The 20,665-nt window shown below is 35.9% G+C and overlaps 1 protein-coding gene across 4 annotated transcripts in view; it reads left to right on the forward strand.

The window, feature by feature from the left end:
* LOC108770556 (lachesin) overlaps positions 1–20,665 on the forward strand; it is a 37,952-nt gene that overhangs the window by 1,082 nt on the left and 16,205 nt on the right. For 2 of the 4 annotated variants that reach the window (XM_018522190.1, XM_018522191.1), the window contains exons 2-4: positions 10,242–10,345; positions 13,467–13,674; positions 13,914–14,069. In XM_018522190.1, coding sequence (XP_018377692.1) covers positions 13,617–13,674; positions 13,914–14,069 — 214 coding nt within the window. In that variant the 5' untranslated portion in view covers positions 10,242–10,345; positions 13,467–13,616. Of the gene's footprint in view, positions 1–10,241; positions 10,346–12,702; positions 12,722–13,466; positions 13,675–13,913; positions 14,070–20,665 lie in introns of those variants that run through there. The other 2 variants (XM_018522192.1, XM_018522189.1) reach the window with 2 other exon arrangements.

The following is a 20,665-nucleotide window of genomic DNA, read 5'->3' on the forward strand; positions in this document are numbered from 1 at the left end:
ACAAAAAAAAAATAGATGAATATATTTAAATGAAAAGGGTCGGTTGCCATCGATAATTTTATATTTGTGAAAATATAATCCAGTTGAATATTGAAAGAACAGGTTTCTGTTACACAAAATTACTGTATCTTTTATTAGTAATTACAAAAATAGAAGTGCATGGTTCATTCTGCAAATATAATTTAAATATCAAGTAACTGACAAGATTATCTGTATGTATAAAGGTTACTAAATATTATATTTTATTTCTCACTTTATCTGGTATGATTTTTTAATATTGCGGCTACAACACGTTATTATCTCTGTGTATTTTATTATGATGCTCTACATTTATGACATATGATTATCGTTTTTATAAGTATAAATTCTCAATGAACAAATCTTTATTTTAGCAGATAAATTTTAGAAATATATTTATGAATCGAAATTAATTTTCCGCAGTTTTAACTCTTTAGGAATAGCATTGTCTTTTTAAAAAAGTTTTTTTACTATTTTTATTAAAAAAAATAATTTGTAAGCGAAGAATTGATCGATATCTTTAATATTACTATCGATATACAATTGATAGTCTTTCTAGCTTGAAGCACTGTACTCTCTAAAAGTCAAAATTAATAAATATCATTATTGATTCCAATGTTATATTTGTAACTGTGATCAGCAATGAATATTTACCGTTTTTCAGTAATAATACATTAATTCTCTCTCACTTTTAGAAAATATGCATATTTTAATGCTACTTACATTTTCAGCTCGTTAAATGTAACTAATTTATACAAATACCAAAATATCGAATTTAATTTTAAAATGAATGTTATAAATTTGGAACACTCGCTTCTAGAGAATTAATAATAATTTGCATATTTCTTACGGGTTAATATTAGAGAAACCCGAGGGTAGAGACGGTTCGACGAGCAGTCAAATCCCGACGTCAGATAAAAATATATCAGTTGCGTCACAAAAGTAGGATGGAATCTCACTCAGCTCCACCACATCTCGCTCATCTGTACCGCCCGCCTACCCATTTCGCCCACTATCGCCCGCTATCGCTCTCCTCTCGTTTCTGCACGTCCTCGTTTTCCCCGTCAGGATTCCCCTGCTTTTTTTTTTGTTCGCGAAAATCCGCGATGGAACCTCCGTGCGGAGAGAAGTTTCGGTATGCAACGGCTCTCTAAGTGCCCCTTCCCCAGCCTCTCCGTCGCCATCCTACGTCTCCTTCTATTTGCCCGTTTCGCGTCGATCGATATTACCGACACCCGTGATTCCGAAGCCGAGTACCGGCTTTCCGTAGCGGAAGGTAGTAGAAACGCGCGGCGAGACGCAATGTCGGTGTTCTATGGAACACGCGCGAATCATTCGTCACAATAGTGACGTGCTACCGCTTGACTTGCCATCCCCTTGCTGTCCCCGCAATTTCTCTCGTTCCTAGAGAGAAGTCTATCGCTACGCGCGCGTTCGATGTTTCCTTCCTTCCTTCCTTCCTTCCTTCCTGCTTTCCTTCCTTCCTTCCTTCCTTCCTTCCTGCTTTCCTTCCTTCCTTCCTTCTCTGCTTCCAGTCTGATTTCCCGTTCCACCTGTTTCCTCGACGAAGAGAATTCCCCTTTTGCCCGAAACGCGATCTTACCGTCGTCGTGTGCGCCGAGACTAATCGGTAACATGGGCACTCGGGAAATCTCACGATCTGACCAATTCTCCGGGAAAAGGAACGACAACTCTTACGCTTCAGGCAGAACCGACGTTTCTTTGCGACGTTAATTTGCGATGTTTCGCCTACGTAGATTTCTCATGAGATTTTTAATATAGATGTTCTTTGCGTTGCAATCACTGTTGCAATCGGCGCCAAGAATAGAGGCAGCGTATCAACTGTAATGCATATACACCTCTGCACGAATAAAATCTGTGCATATAAAATCAAATATAGAATCTATATACATCGTATTTATTTAGATTAATTTATTTCTTTTTTTCGATATAACATTATAATTAATTATTAAAATTTTCTCACATTTTGGTTTAACATTTTGTTGTGATGTATATGATAACAAGGCTGAGACTGAGAATTTCGTGTAACTGCCATTATCGCATTCCAACCGAGGTGAAGCGAATTCACTTTACATCACACAACCCAAAAAAGTTTTAATCATATCGCATTAATAACGTAAACTAATCAGGCACCAGTTAGACTGTTAATTAACTGTCTCAACTGTAGAGAGGATGATGAATAATTTAATGTTTACGGTTCGTTTGCACCCTAATCAACCGAGTCGCCTGCGTTAAGCGGGCAATGTGGGAAGTTGGGGTTGTTTAGATAAACCAAGGAGATGGTATTATTTGGAGGGAAGTTTACTCGTCGGGAGACAATCACATTCGTAACTAGACCTCGCGCTGTGAATAAGAGCTGAATAAGATCCGATTGTAATTTGCGGAAATGAACCGATTGTCATCTCGCTGATGTGTATGTGAATGACGATGTAAACCGGAGAATAGGTGGGTACAATTTCTATCTATCAGCGCAATATAATTATTAACAATGTTGGTAAATGAAAATATTTATCAAAACTAAATAATTTTGATTATTAAAGAGTTAATACTAATATTTTTATAAGTTTAAATAAGATTAATTGATATTAATGAATATTAAACATCTTTATTTTCTAGTATTGATATTAATGATGTATATTTCAATTCTTGTAATTGAATCATCCAAACATAGATTGATATTAAAGAGAGCTATATAAGCATTCTGTTTCAAGCCAATAATACTGAATATTATATGAATATTAACTCATGCGTTATATAATTATTTTATATTTACTTTAGAACGCTATCAATATTAAATAATACAATATTGTTATCGGTACATAAATTTTACGTACAATGAAATAATATTTTTAATTAACAAAATTTTCATATATTTTACATTTTTATTAACAAAATATTTATAATCTAAACTTTTATAGATACAAATAACCTAATTATTAATTCAAAAGGAAAAAAAAAGAATAAAACACTAATCAAATTTAATTTTGAAATATAGATTATGAAATTCAATGTCACTTTATAACACTTACCAATAAAATATTTAATACAAAACTACTTAAAAATTGAAATTATTTATCAAATTTTCTGTTACAATACCGAATCAGTCTAATTTGACTATACATAACGGGCTGAATTTTTAAAAACTCGTTCTGATCCTTTTAGTATGACAGATTGGACCTCCTGATGAAAGCATAACTCACTGAAAGCATAACTTAGCACTCAATGAGTTTGCTCATTTGTATATAAAATTTATGTGTTAATAGCGTCCCAAGGTTAATGAAGAATGTTACAAATTACCGCAATCGTATTGTAATAATAGAAATGCAAATTAGTACGAACTGCCATTAAATATACAAAACTAGAATATTAATTTACGTTTTAATCTATATCACGATTATGTAATAATACGTTATGTCGTAACATGATTGCGCCCGACGCAAAACTCGAATAACTCCAACACCTCGCAAACTCGGCATACCGTATTGCAAGTAATATTTATCCTCGTTAAGAGACAAAATCAAAGGCGATAAGGGAATAAGGGACGGAGTTAGACCGAGTATAAGAAGACCGTGCTTGAATCTTAAACTAACCGGCACGACTACCGGCGCATTTCGGAGACGAAGTGCTCAGGCGCGGGCATGAATATGAATGAATCCACGGGGTGATATTCTGAAGTGCGAAATAAAATAATTTCCTTCGTCGTAGCTCGCGGCTTCGTGTTGCCGCGGAATATGCACGAGGCAGGCACAGCGTCATTGGGTGACTGAAGCCGAGGGAAGAGTGCGGGAATAAAATACGAGTGACGAACGTAGGAGAGACGTGTGAGATCCACGCGAACCCGTTGAGCCCGTTTCTTTATCGTCGCGGCGAACGACGTTTCTCTCGCGTTTCTACGGTGTGATATTCCGTCTGTCGAAATTTCCGGGGTGGTCTGGAAAGCAAAAGAGATACGCGGAAATGCGACGCGGGAGAGAGAGAGAGAGGGAGAGAGGGAGAGGGAGAGAGAGCGACGCTGCGAGTGGTGAATAGTTAGTAAACGTTAAGTAACTGGCGCTGTATCGACCTGCCAAGTGTGTGCATATCGGATTTCGGCGACGGCGGTGGAGGCGGTGGCGGCAACAGCCTCGAGGCACAATTCAGCGAGATATTACATTTAAACGGGACTTTATTTACTCAGCCGACTGCGTTACTCCTATGCCGCGGTACACCCTCATTCCCTTCGTCTTTTCTCTTACCTACTACGCGTTTCCGTACCAGACGACACTTCCTGCGGCTATTATCCAGTGTGTCGCCCGTTCCCCGCAGTTATTCCGCCTACAAATCGCTACCAGATGGGGAAAATTGAATTAGTCAGGGCCACACTTGTAATTATAACCTGGCCGCCCGTCTCGGCCGCTCTTACCACGATCTTACTACTGGTCTTACCACTGTCTCGCTCTTACTACTTTCGCCCGACTTACCGCGCACGTACGGGGCCGTCGGTAATAGCAGTAATTTTTCCTACCTTAATTTCATGCAAAACTTTCCAGCTTTGGTCGTCGTCTACATCGCGAATGGTCGTTCTCTTCCTTTTTCTCCCTTTTTCTATATTTTTTTTTTATTCTTTGAGCGTAAAGTGAATCTGCACGCGCGCCAACCAGATAGCAGAGATAGCAGAATCGGGGTGGGAATATTAGAAATATTGGCCGAGTATATTTTTCGCTGGAAGAGTCACCCCGTCCGCAATGCCTCTGAGGGGTGGTTCCGCATATATATGTCACGCGGTACCCTTAGTGGTTCCCAGCCGTGCCTCTGGAGTGCTTTTAAAAATAATGAAGATCACTTTCTCTGCCCTGTTATTTTCTTTTTATCCGACCTCCCTGCTTCGTCGAGCTTTCCTTTATTGCCTGATTTATCGCTTGACGTTGCAGTGTTAATATATTTTCCGTGGGATTAAATCCTGAAATATGACGACTTCGAAACCGAGACTGCTTATACAGTTCTGCAAGAATGTAGAATTTGCGAGAAAATGACTAATAGCACGTCGTTGAAAGACATGAACAGAGATATCTGAAACTTTCTTGCGTGATAAATAGAGATGAGATAAAGAATCCCTTAATTTATAGAATTTTTTAATATTTCAACGCAAGTCTCTCCGCCCCTCTTTCCTTCATTAGGTTTCATGCTAAGAGATATGATGGCAAAATTTAATGACGTTGTTTTTCTTCTTATGTACACCAGTCTCTTTATCTCTTCTTCGTTTACATAATTTTCATCCTCTCTTTTGAAATGTTGTAATTACAGTCGGTACTTTAGCTCACAAATGTCAAAGGAGTGGGAGTTTATTATCCGAGAGAAAGCAAAGAAATCTGAAGAACTTTGAAATTCTTTGATGTAATTCTGTATTGATTATTAAATAGTAATTATTTCCTATCTGAATTTTTCAAGCGTGAGTTTGTTAAAGTAATCTGAGTGTAAGATCTTTAGCGATTTTCGCGTTTAATATAGGAATGTTCACGTCATGTTTACCGCTTGGTACATAATACTTGTCACGGAAAGAGCCGGAAGAACAACAATGCTCGTTCTGAGAGGAAACTCATGACTTTCATAAGTCTTTGTGCGTTTTCCGAGCGAGCTACCCGAGCACGAGCTCGGCAACTTGTTAAAATTCCATCGTGATTTCCACGCGAAGCTGCGAAGGTAGAAGCACGTCGAAAGAAACGATGCCAGCACTCGGATAATCTCGTGGCACAGATTATTGAGCACGTTTCGCACAAGTCCTTTTCCGTTTACTTCAGTAAACCAATAAACTCTAACTTCATTTCAGGTAAATCCCTACGAGTTTCATGTTCGAACTATTCGATCGGCGAAGATTTTCTTATCTGAAAGGCTTGTCGAAGCGCACAAATTGACTAGCTGCGGTGCGAATATTTATACTTGTATTCACACATTACTGCAGCATAAAGATAATATTTTATGTGCCAATATTTTTTTGTTTTAAATACAGTTTATTTTATATAATTGAAAGCAAGAGAGAGGGGGAGAGAGAGAGAGAGAGAAACGGATGAAGAGGATATCTTTTGTATACAATATACAAATGTATATGTATATACATACAGATTTATTAAAATAATACATGTTCCAATAATATGTTAGTAAATGGTTTGAAACTTTTCCTATTACACCATTTCATTGTGATGAGATTGCGATCGAACCGAAGATAGTTATACATACATATAGTTCCGTTCTGTCGTCTCTCGTCGCTTAAAACCTACATTCAACGTGAATTTCATTGAAATAGTTAGCAGTAAAAGTTTATTATTCCCGATTGAAGAGCTCTCCACCGGGTAGGTTCGTGTGGACGTCATACAGCTTTAACCGTTTCTCGAATGTCGCGCGTTTTCAACAGACGAGAGGAAACTTCTACCCTCCCCCTCCCCACCCCCTTCTTTCCTTCTGACAAACGTCTGAAATAGTGCATAGAACAATCGGCAATGTTATCTCGCGTAAGATCTTGCTTGATCGAAATACCTGGAGGAAATGGCCGGTCCAACTGTTAACTTCTTCCCGTACGCCTCGACGAAATAGTCTCGCTCGATTCGCCGCAGTTCGCTGCAAAATGCAGATACAGCCGGCAGCCGAAAAGCGGAGCGCAGTTTGGAAATGAAATTTTGCGGGAATTTATGATAGTTTGCACAATAAAAGTTACCGTAGCTATCCGCGCAATCGTATCCCATGATAGAACCGCGGTATATATAACGTATATATAACAGAATATTCGTTTTACACTCTACACGTCGGGGTTGTACGATATGCCACGGGATAAAAATATACGATGAAATAACAAACGCAAATCAGGATACATTATATAATGTAAACCGTGTAACTGTGTTTAATTCCGAGTCCACCACAAACGCCATCCGCATTTATTAAACTTGTACGCATTTTTTGAGAATATGTTTGTGTTATAAAAGCGATATTTTTGTTATAGTTTTAATTGTTTTCTGAAATTATTAAAAAATTTCAAAATACTTCAAAATATTAAAAGTTTAAAAAATTCTACAATGAATTCAATTATTTAATATTACGAGATAAGAGCATTGTTGATTGTAAATCGTTACAATGCAATAATTACGCTTTACTTTAATTAATGCTAATCAGAAATTATATTCAGTGTAATGTAAGAAAAATCTGTTTAATTTATTTTAGGCGGAATGCAGGTAATGAAAGAAATCTACAGTCCGCGGTTTCTTCCTAATCGTCGAAAGAAGTAATCATTATTGCATAAGCGGCGGCAATATAGCAACAAAAAGCAAAGAGGTAGACAAAGTGAGGCAGGAACTTAATGAGAAACCATTGAATCACCTTTGGCACCGAAGTCTGCCGCCAAACGCTATTGCGACGCGGTTAAAGGTGATGAAGTGTGCTAAGAAAACACCGAAGCGCGCCGGTGAAAACGTGGATAGACAGACGTAGGGGCTGCTGCCTCTGAGGCAAGAAGCGTGACCCTTAATTTCGTTTCTCGTTAAATCGTTCTTTAACGAGAAAATAAGGCTGTCTTTGAGTCAGAACTCTTGAAATACAAAGACGCGATTTCCCTGGCGGTATGTACGGTAATGTCGAATGAAATGAGACGTAAACGTCGCAGATTAAACTGACGTTCTCTTTGTTGCAGTTGTCACTGATCAGGATTCCGAATTTTATACAATTTGTCAGTAGTTCATCACTTTATTCTTAAAATCACACGCTTAAAGTATTCAAACTAAATATCATATAATTCTTAATAAAATAAATACGTTTGGCAAATTGTCTTCTTAAATGGTTCGTGCTTCAGGTTTACATGGTGATTAAAGTGACAAGTATTTTAAGATCAGACTATATAGTAAATAGCTCTTGTACATTTCATGGTTATTGTTATCTCCGTTTAGATAATACGCGACTACCGAGAGCTCGCGTTAAATACCTATTCCAAAACTGTTCGCCGGTACGTGGTGATGGCAGAAATTCATATTCATTAACTGCGGACTGTTATGCACGAAATTCACGGTATATCTAGTATGTAATGTATTGTGTCTTTCGAGCAGAGTCGAGTCATGTTATTAAGCACTTCGTGCCATACCGACACATGGGCTTACCTTAATCAAAGCTTGTTAATCAGTTTGATAACGACTTTCCGAGGACGTGCTTGTGAATTCCAACAGTTTCACTCGATTCTGACTCCCATTATCATTAACACGTTGAATACTCTGACGGCCATTATGACAGTGGCATGTCTCGTTGATGTGCGCATAAAATTTAACATACACTATATACCGATCAAGTTGAGACAACGGGCGTATTTACCCAGACTAGAATTTCAGCCTTATGAGAAATTTAAAATAAAATTTGAATGCTTCGAAATTTATTGATTTAACGAATTTTTCAATGATTGTACAGGGCGTACGAATTTTTTAGGCTACGTTAAAAGTTTTGAAACTCATCTTTTTGATGCATAATACAAAAAACTCTCATCCTAACACTTGAAGAAAGTTGCACGTACAAAACCATTTACTCTGACATTTTACCATCGCAATGAATTTCAAGTTGCTTCAAGCGCGTTATTCGTTTTTTTTTTCATCTCCGCCGTCGTAGGCGCGACAATTAACACTGTGAAGTGTTTTATAATAATAAAGCACTTGGGGGCATAATTAACACTGTCCTGTATCCGCGCTGTCGCGCTTGAAAGACCTAAAAGTAACTCAAACTTATCTTAAAGCTTGTCTCTCTGTACTTGTCTTTCGCTCTCTTTCCTCAACGATATTTTCCACTCCATCCTGCTTCCTTTCTTCCATCTTTCTGTTTCCCGTTCTCCACGAGTTCTTTGTCCCTATAAATAATTCAGATGCTCGGAACGTCGTAAAGACATTAACGAAGGTAAAAGCTTTTAAGGGAGACCGGCCTGAATCCTGAACTCGTTACACTGCTTTAACGATAATAACTCTGCAATCAGGTCGGACGATGTATTGTCTAGACATGCGTGCAGGCGTGCCAGCATCAAACGTTTGTAAGTGAATAATAGTCGAAGTGATTAATCAAGTACTTAGCTCGCGACAGGTTTATCTTGATCAGATGCATAGTACGGTGCAGAAAGGAACATTTATTAACATGAGTGATGCCAAAGCGCGAATAATCGTTGATATTATTTCATCCCTTATCCCTTTCATTTGAGAACTTCAATTTTTTCCCTTGGCTTTTCTCATTGGAATTACGTCATGATATAAGTAAAATAATGTTAGGATTAATACACTGAAAAAAATTTTAATAAATTTTAATAAATACTTGTTTAAATAGTACTAACTAAACATTTAATTACAGTAGAGATTTACTCAATAAAAAATGATATTTAAATCAAATTAATGGTTCTTGTACCAAATATATGTTTACATTTATAGTAAATATTTAATTAGTACTATTGAAATAAATTTTATTACAATTTAATACATTTTTGAAATATATCAAATTGTTCATATGAATCTCTTTAACAAAGTTTGATTTTTTGCTTGATTTCGACTACTGCCTCATAAAATAACTATAATTATTCTACAAGATAATTTCAATTTTATAAAAAACAAAGGAAAAAATTATTTATTTTAATAATATCGCGTTGGATTTTTTACTACTGTTATTTTATCTCACAATTACGCAATTACTCAACAATGAGTATTAATTGTTTCCCCGCAGAGTAACGCATAAAAATTGTAAATGAATGGTGGGAGCTTACTTTTTAATTAATTTACGCTATAGTCTGTTTTAGAGAAAAATTAACGCTCGTAATGGCTGAGACAACAGTAATTTCAAAGATTATGATAAATAGATGCCGGTTATACTAACCAAGACTACATTGACTCTTCAGGTTACAATATTTTCTATCTCTATCTACACCACAAGAGTGCAATTTCGAAAAGGAAAACAATTTACTAATCAGACTTACTTAGCTCAGACGGTCGTTTCAACTTAGTGATCTTAAATTGAATTTCCTCTATGGGGAAATCTCCATATTTCTCGCAAGTATACTTGAGTGTTTGAATTTATAATTGTGTACGTTTCGTGAAATGTAACAACGTTAAATGTTAGAAAAATAGAAATGAATACAATAGAAAAATAAATATTTTATTTTTATTGTTATATTACTTTAATGATTTATTTTATTTTGTTGTTCTAAAATGTCTACGTTGGTGTTGCAGATTCCGAATTGCCCCGATTCGCCGAGGAAATCCAAAACGTGACAGTAAGCGTGGGACGTGATGCCTTACTGGCTTGCGTAGTGGATAACCTACGACATTATAAGGTACTTTAAATTAAACTGTCTTTATTACCATTGTATATATGTCAAATGTCATATAGAAAATGGTTAGCTACTCGAATTACCTTTGCTTTAAACTTATTGATTAAAATCGTTTGGAATGATTAATGGAACAACCTTTGATATTATAAGATTACACGGTTTCAAATGAAATTTCTTCTCCGTTTCTGTTCCAAGTATGTCGGATTTTATATGAAATACCGTTATCGTATAATTATTCTTCTCGAAGTGAATTCAAGCTATTGATTGACATATTTAGAAAAATTGAGGTCACGTATCTATATATCTAATAGTTGAAAATGTCAGAGCTTCTACAAGCATTTTCTTCTGCATTACTATTTTCTGCTCAACATTGTGCGAAATGAGCACAGATAAGAACGAATATAGAACAAGAGAAATAACTGCTGATACAATTAGATAATAGAAAAGGAAAATGTTATACTTCAAAAAGACGTAACTAATGTTTTTGCTGTAAAGAAAACGTTACCATTGAGAGAATTAATATGTTACAATAAATGAAAATTTAATACTACTTATCCAGTACTAATTCTATAGTATATTTGGTTAAAGCTCTTTTTGTATTCCAATATACATAGAAACCTAGAAAACACGGTGCTGTTTATTATTATTTTTTTATATTTTGATGTGTAATATATGTGCACGTGTGTATTTTTATTATATATGTACATATATATTTTAATTTTTTATTCTGGTTTCTTGTATCATACATAAAGTTATAAATGGAATACTATTCAGAATCCTGACGCGAATTATAGATTGTCTAAAGTAAGCTTAAGAAAACGTTTTCAACATGGCAAATTGCTATTAAGCAAGATTCGAACTTTTCTTGCCTCCGCGCAAGAAGCGCTTGCACAAATTAAATGAAGATAGTATCTACTGAAATCCCTACGGCGTTTATGGTCCGTAGACTGCGAATTGGACGGTCCTAGTTTACGTACCGTTATCAAAGACTTCGCATAATTGCTTCATTTTCCTTCAGTTAATTGAGATGACGTAACAATAGAATACAATTCATTTTGCCGAGTAGCGACAATACTTACCAGAAATAACGCAGCTCGACATAAGCTAATAATACGTTCCTTCTTTCCCGAGATGACGATCAGAACCAAATAGAACTTTATAAATTATTCTATATCTATCGCAAGCTAACTTGTCATGGATTTTAGTACATCTTGTTAAGCGAGTAAATTAAATTCATACGTTTCCTTTAAGCGCATTTCAGGAATGTGCCTTGGTATATGTAATATAATCTGCAAGATATCTGCCACCCGTCTTTTGAAAATTTAATGAGAGATGAAAGATTTATGTTCTCGTCGTTCGACGAGCTTTTACACTCGGTATTCACTGCACATTCCGAGGAGAAAACATATTTCTCATTCAAAAATTTTCTTTCAACAGCATTTCGATTCTACTATCCATTTATCTTTTTAATCAAAAGGCTTTTATATGAAAAGCGTCAAATGCTTTTCTACGTTAAAGCTGAGAAATTTTGAATTTGTAAATTTTTATATCGAAAATATATACCGATTATATATATATGTATATACATCTATATATATATTTCTTCTCGTTTACAATATAGATAATGTAAGTCTTAATCTATATAATAAAGTGAGTGCTGCTTTTAAAATTATTAATATAAAAACCCTAATAAAAATTATAAACTATTTTAATAATATATACTTATGAATTTTTAATATAACATTTTTTGTGCTTGTTCTTCCTTTATATTGCTTTACAGAGGAAGCATTTTACTTCGTTTATAAAACATTCTCATTTCAGGATATGAAAATTTCTAAAATATTTCAAATTAGTTAGATTTAATTTTAAACTTAGAGATTATTTAATTTTTTAAATACAAGTATAGTTCAATTCTTCACATTTCCGTTGTTAACGATTGCAACAATGTCAAGTTTAGGGTAAACTTTCATCCGTTACGTCAATGAGAATGTGTCAGGAGTTGTGTCAAGATGAGTTATTAAAGCAATATTGTAACGAATACTATGAAATATCGTTCGGTATGAGCGTATGAGTATGCACACGTGTCTACGCATGTAACACATAGCGTAACCTCACGCCACATATAAATATATGAGTCGAGTACATGTAGTAGGTGGGAGCTAAAATATTCGCGAGTGAGCTGATCTTTTCTACGAATGATACTCTCCAGTCGTACTACTAGAAACACGAAACATACTTGAGTTGCGCTTGCGGTGGAAATTATACTGCTGTAGAATTTGCGAGACTTTGGGCATGTTTTGCATGCTCAAGAAACCTCTTGCCCGTATCGAAAATTCAACGACGAAAGTGTGTGAGAGACAGGTGGTAGTAGGAAGAAGAGTGAGTAGTTCTGAACCTCCGTCAGTTTCTCGAGATCTATGTAAAGAAGATGGAGAGTACTATCTTACCCGATTATTGGTTTAAAAAAGAGAAAGAAATAAATACGATATTTTTTTTAGTAAAATATATAAACTCGCTAGAATATGTATTTGAATTTTCACAAACAAGATAGATAGGTACATCATATGTTATGCTCAAGATCTATACAAAAGATACTTTAACTGAATCTAACATAGTTTCTAGAAAAAGAGACAATATTATTACAAAAATAAATATGCTTTCTATTTAAAATATAATTTGTTTAATTTGTAAAATTAACCGTTTAATACCACTTTCGATGTGGCATATCTGAGGTTTTTTTTACTTTGCTATGCTACAACTTTTTAATTAATGAAAGTACATATGTCTGTCTATTATGATACTCGTTGATGTCTGATGTTCTAATTTTAAAAAAATTGTTATATGTTCATTTTTATAAGATATTTTTTAGTACCCAATGGGTAGATGTGATACAACGAATGACACCGATGAATTAAATAATTATTTTTAATTATTTATTATTTAATATTACTATGATTAATTTTATGTTTTGTGTATTTTATAATTTATTAAAATAGAAATAGAAAAAGTTGAAGATATATATATATATATATCGAAAGGTATTTCCATAATTAAGCAGGCAAAGTGGAGATATGTATAAAGTTAAAGAGAGTTTAAGAGAGATATGTTTTATCGTTTGTTTTAGGTGGCATGGGTGCGCGTCGACACGCAAACTATACTGTCGATTCATCAGAACGTAATTACCCAGAATCCCCGAATCACGTTATCGTACAATGATCACCGTTCGTGGTATCTTCATATAAAGGAAGTTCAAGAAGTTGATCGTGGATGGTACATGTGCCAGGTGAATACGGATCCAATGAAGAGTCGTCAAGGTTACGTACAAGTTGTAGGTAAGCAGTGTTTTATGTACAAAATGCATATGCTTCTTATTTACATTTAAAATTATTTATAAATTATAGTCTTCCAAATTATCTATCAACATACTTTTTTTTATCAACATATTTAATAATTCGAATAAATGTGTGTGTGTGTGTGTGTGTGTATGTGTGTGATCGCAAGTCTAAAGAATTCAAATTCATGTAAATGTGACTAGCATAAAAGTAAAATTTTTCTAACGTTTGTGTTATAGTACCTCCGTCGATTATTACCAAAGAGACCAGCACTGACATGGTGGTCCGCGAAGCTTCTAATGTGACGTTGACGTGCAAAGCGACTGGATATCCGGAGCCTTACGTCATGTGGCGACGGGAGGATGGTCAGAACATAAATTATAATGGCGAGAGTGGTAAGTCATAATTAATTCGTCACGATTATCAGGAATAGACAATTGAATAGAGACGATGGATTCAGAGCTTAACGCCAAATAGGATAGTTATTTTATAATGCTGTCGAGAGACGTATGCCGATCGATAATCATCATCGCAAGTGCTAATCTTACTACCTCTAAATTGATCAATTCTAGTGTGATATTTTTGTTTAAATTTATATTTTTATTGTACTTATGAATTAATTACAAAATTACATCTGCGATCAATGATTATACTTGAAGTGTTTACCGAGTGCTAAATTTGAAATCTTTAAAAAGTAATTTTAATTTCAAGTCACTTTTATAAATAGCATAATGTTCTCAATATTCTGTTATTTAATTCAAATTTTAAGGAAGATGGAATTTTAATACTTTCTAAGTGTAATATTTACTTAAAGTTTACAAATTTTAATCTGATAACTTAAATATGATTTTAATATTTTAAAATTATACTTTATACTTTTGTAGATATAATTAGATAAAATAAATGAACAAATATATATGTATATGTATAAACATAATGAAACTTTCGAAAGTAAAACAACACGTTCGCTATTATATAATATCACGATAATTAAATCATATGCATAATATGTGGAATATTTTATAAATTTTCCGATATCGAATTGTATGTTTACATCAGCGATTATCACTAATTAAATCCGTTTTTAAACATAATCGCTCTTTATGCGTTTCTTTCTCATTATATGAATAATACAATTTCGTGAGCAAATATAATACAATGATACATACAGCTACGTCTCTAAGCTAGTATCATCCATCCCACTAACGGATGCTGTGCTTTAACGATTAATTATTCCTCTCCTAGTCCAACATCAAAATTCGGTTGAGCCATGGCCAGAACGCAATTATTCAGGTGCGCGCGGTATAACCACTGTATCGCCAAACTGTACTGTAATGTGTCCAAAAGTGCAGTTGCAGTTCACAGCTAGTTCGGAGTTCGGGTCGATAACATTGAGATATGGATATGCTATTCGGTAAAATTTCTTCAATTTCTGCGCGAAAAGTTACCTTGCTAAACTTTTTTATTTCATATTGAGTTGCTCAGAATGTCGTTTTGTTCTTACTCTACATTTTAGTAAACCGAATAGGATGTAGGTTTGTAGCGATAGTAAAATGATATTTACATATTCAACGGTAGTTCTATAAAAATATAATTTTAGATATTACAAAAAATTATTTGTAATTCAAACTAATTAAAATTGTACTTACAATTAGTACAAATAACGAAATTGCGTATTTATTTATTGAATTAGTATTCACTATGGAAGATTAACAATTATCAAACTTCAATGTAAATAACGGATCGATGAGCGCAGCTGTGGCGTCCTTGTCATTCCATCATGATGAAAATAACCATGCGATATAAGAACACGTCTACTTCCTTGAATCCGTCTCGATCGATGCTAATTACCCTCTTAATTACTAATTATGACTAGACTAAAAAGTACAAGTCAGTCTGTCGGTCGGGGTGGATATTCACGGAAAGGCGAAACGTCAAACCGTCTGTAGATTCCAGAGGGTTTCCTCAATAAAGGATAAAGGTCGGATTTAATTTCTGCGCGCTAATTTAAATTTTCATTGCCTTCCAAGCATACGCCGAGTGCCGACGCTCAGAGGATCGTCAGATCGTAAACCACTACTCCATACTAAGCCGGCCGTATAAACTGATACTGATAAATATGGATGTCGCGCGTTCTGATATGGAAAAATAGTCGATTACGTAGCGTGATTTACTGATTATCCGCTGCCGAAGTGATGCTCGATTTATTGTGTGTGTTAATAAGATAAATAAATTGAAAAGTTCTTATATTAAAATCAAGTTAAGATAAAGTTGTTAATAAATGTTTCTATTTGTATTTTATCTTTATTTTTATTCACAGCTGTTTATATACATGACATTTTATTTTGTGTTATTTTCACAATTGTTCTGTAAAAAGAACAATAATTAAAATAATAACTTTAAAAATTTTTGTGATACAAAGCAACATATAAAAATTCTTTTGAAATATTTTTCCATCGTAATTGCACCCAATTTAACTATTACTTGAAAGTTCCTTAATTACAAATATATTCTTTTCCGTTGTAATCTATTAAAATGTGTTCGAGAAATAACGCTAAAACAAATTAACAAATTAATCTGATAATTAGAAAATAAAGATGAAGAAAATATAAGCTATATGTTTTGAATTGTGTCTTTATTAATATAATAATTAATTCGTATTTTTTTAGTTATAGAGAAGGTAAGATATAATCGTATAAACGTAGCATTGTTTCAATGTTATTAATGAATTTATCAGTTTCTAAAACAGTAATTTTTTTTAACATAAGCTCTTGTATCTAAATATTGTTTATTAATACGCAAATGCATCGCGATGCGTCACATCGAAAAAAATTCCATTTCATCTCGCGTTGTTTGGACGTTATTATATAATACATTTGAAAATGCAACCTAATTTTAAATGGTAAATGGAAGGTAGTCATTGAAGGTGAACGTACTAGAAAAATCCGATAATGTAAAGAAGAAAAATATTGTTGATGACGTAAGTGTTGCTTTAATTATACGTATTATACTATATTTATATATGTATTATACTATACTTCGTCCGTATTATTTTAAAATAGGGTAACGCGCACTCGTAACAAATATTTATTGCTTTGAAAATATACGTTGAAAAGAACTTAAAATGATAGCTGAAGTTATAAGATGACATTTCATAACATTACTACGTAAAGAGGAAATAAACTTTTATGTTCGCGCGCACAGCACATGGGCGTTGAGGGTTAACACCTTTTAGAAGCTATGAATATTTTATTTATATCGAGCCATTATCCATACTTCACCCATTTACATAAACTGTTTCCTTTCCAAAAACGTCTACTCATTTTTTTTTAATTATTTAACTTTCTCTTAAAAAATTCAGTATTTGAATCCTGCAGAGAACAGAGAAGCAATAAGTTATAAGTGTTCTAAGCTCTCGTTAAAAACTTTCTGATATTTGTTAAATTTTTAATGATAATTTTATTTTACGATTCCTTAAATAATTTTCTGAGATTACAGACTCAAGTAGTTCTTAATAAAATGTAAAATTTTTTAATCAATTACTTGATATTATCGTAAAATTCAATGTTATAAAAGTATAAAGTTCTTCTAATTTAATAAATGAAATGATCTTTTGATTCCTTTAATATCCTTTAAAGATCCGTTATTATTGCATCTCTAATTAAGGATTTGTGTGAAGTTGCCATGCATCGATAGGTGATCGATATTAGTCGACGCACAGAGATGCTTTCCAGCAAACCGACGATTCATCATTCGAGATGAGCGTCAGATTATCCGTGTAATTGGACGAAATATCGCGATGGTGAATATGGTTCGCGTTCGAGCCGTACGACCGTGTTACTAACTGATGTGTTGGCCTCTGGGGCACGAGGGACGGGCTAACGCCATTACTTCCCGCCTGATAGCCTCCAGACACCCACCAACCCTCCGAGAAAGTATAGATGGTTGCCGGCTTTTCTTGCTTCTTCTCGAGCCGAAGGTATACCCCATCCGCGCGCAGTCTACTCTTTCGCCCACCTCGGGGCGAGTAACCGAAAAAGAATGGCTGAGAGAGATGAGAAAGCAAATCGAATTTAGCAAAACTATCGCGCGTCGAGGTGCTGCCGTCGTTGAACGTGATGGTAGTAGTGGTGCGAGGCACCTGCAGGTACAAGGGAGATTTACCTCCGGCGGACAGGTACCGGAACTGATCGTGCGGAAGGGCGATGGCGAGAACACGAGGGAAAAGATAAAAGAAAGACGCGGGTGGGAAATTAGAGCACAGACGAGTGCGGGGGTAGCCATGAGGAACAAAATAAACGACGAAGACGGCGGAAACGAATCGTCGCGCCGCTCGTGCCTTTAATACGATCGTTCATAAGAGCGATAACGCGCCGCAATTCAGTGACGTTCTACGGATGTAGTGGCCGCGGGGCTGAGGGGTGAATTGGAATCGGATGCAATGGCCGAGTCGGAGGAGTAGAGGGGCTATATTCCGACAACCCCCGATACCAGAGGTTCACCTGCGCGTACGAACGAAAATTCAGCTTGCCTCCATAGTTATGGAAACGCGTATACGTCGACACTCGTCGATGCCGTATCGCGCGCGCTTCGTGCCCGGAAAACGCGATTGGCTTCTTCCACCTTTTCGAGATGTACCGCCTGGTCACTACCTGTCCATCCATGCGTCCGTGTGCGCTACTCCATTCCCATCAGCGCTAGTCGGGTGGACAGACCCAGTCTTTTCTCCCTCTATCTTTCTCGATACGAGAACGACTCTAAACTCATTCGGACGCGTATGTGTAACAGACGTGTATATACCGCGCGAACCATCCACTCGACTGTACACACCTACACGATTATCGTGGATCAATGTAGCTGCGCGCCTGTGATTATGTGTGTACTCACGAATCCTTGCACATATGTACTGTTCACCGACCGTTAAATGTACATACATGTGAAGTCATGGACGTGCGCGTACGCCTCCTCCTCGCCCACCTGTTTATATCTACCGCAAGAAGCGAAGGTAGATAGCGGGAAAGCGAGAGACACATATATACCACGAGTATTTCCGTCACCGATACTCTCACGAGTCCTGGCAAGATCTCCTCGTTAATGCGACCACGGCTTGTCGACGCGAGGCCGACATAACGCGATGCGACTGGAAAATCGAAACCGACAACGAGCTGAGTTTCCCGCTGCGCCGGTGTACCAGGGAGACGAACGTACAGGAGAATAGGAGCCGATGTGCATCGGGTATAAAGCACGGCGCAAAGTCGGCTATACCTCGCACTCATTTTACGCTTACACACCCGCAACGCCTTCGCCCAGTTCTGCGCCAGGGAGAACACACGTACACATAACCGGCTCGAACCGGTATCGAACGCCCTGATGTCTGTGGGCCAATGCTTGCGGTGAAGAGGCACGTTACGTTTTCTCGTTACCGTTTGAGGTTCCTTTGTGCCTTCCAAACCGCTGGTAAAGTCAGCGTTCAGCACGGAGTCAATATTATCTGAGAAATTTCTCGCTGGAAACTGGAATATAATAGCCCCGTCTTTCATCCGCTTTACGCAATGCTGCACTGCAAACGTAATTTGTCTTTCAAACCTCGTGACGTCAAGCGTCCATGACAATCGATCGTTGATGCTCCCTGAATCCGTACTGTAGTAACGAGCGATTTTATTTCATTTCATTTCATTTCATTTCATTTCATTTCTCATCGTCCACGTTTGTCGCAAGTATTTACGCAATTTGTCTGGAATCTGTGGACATTTTTATGTTTTTTCATGCATAAAGCTTACACAAATAGCTACTGGAAAATGTGACCGAATGTTTTTAGTTCTTACACATACCATTTATTTAACATACCATTTGTGTTTACATGCATTTGTGTATTTATATATGTATACGATATGATTGTTAGCTATTCAAGTATTCCGCGTTTGTGTAGGTATTGAAAATTTCAGGTTATTTAAATGGAATGGGCTTCCTTTTTCCTTTTTTACATGAAAATAGCGAATCAGATAGAATAAAAATATATTTTATTTTAATTATTTTACAGAATATAGAAGACGCGAGTGACGTAGATTTGAAAGATAAAAATATCGAATGCCATGTTTGCTTTTTCAATATTTTATATAACTTATATAATTGCGCTATTTGTCATAGTCGCCATTATTAATGTGTCTGTGAAAATGTTTTCACTACCAGTGCAATAAATACATAAGAATCACTTACGTACGTCTGGTTTAACATTCGCGGATACATTAGCAGCAATAATCGTTGGCCGAGGATTTCGCTTGAAAATGAATGTACCTGGGTTATCTCACGGTTATAACGCGAAAAAGAGCACTTAAGGCTACGAGAAAGGGGGATGGGATGAAATATCTGCGACCCATCCTTCGCTTATGGGGCGGAATACATCACGTACTAATTCCCAAATAGGTGGCCAACCTTCCACTTCGTCTTCGAGTAAGCTGTTCGCTTATTTTTACGCCGCCGAGAATACGTCGCGGAAAACGTTATGCAAAGCACGCCCCGGCATCGATGTGAATGAACACTAATTTATTTCAGGGTACTTCCACGCGCGCACCGCTTCTCTTTACGCACATTTGCCGCTTAAATCCGACAACGGATGAGCCACGAAAGATTTCACGTCATTCGCAGACGCGCAATGTCCCGTGAAAATTTCGAAACATTTTCACCGGTACGAACGCAACGCGAAACTTTATCAAGTCCGACGATTGGGAGCCAATTTTGCCGAAGTTTAATAACGTTATAGCTCGAGCACTGATCTTTCTAGGTCGACGCAGGCAATATCACGTAGTATTATAGACACGTACATCAAGTACATGTCTATAACTTTAATATATGAACGTAATATTCACGTAATGTACATATCTGGGCGCGGCAAATGTCTCTCTCATTGCATTCTGTATTATATGAACGTTAGACAAATATTTTATTCCCGTTACATAGCAATGAAGAATTTAATTTATTCTATTTTATTTTT

The sequence above is a fragment of the Trachymyrmex cornetzi genome, unplaced genomic scaffold, assembly GCF_001594075.2.
Source record: "Trachymyrmex cornetzi isolate Tcor2-1 unplaced genomic scaffold, Tcor1.1 scaffold129, whole genome shotgun sequence".
NCBI lineage: Eukaryota > Metazoa > Arthropoda > Insecta > Hymenoptera > Formicidae > Trachymyrmex > Trachymyrmex cornetzi.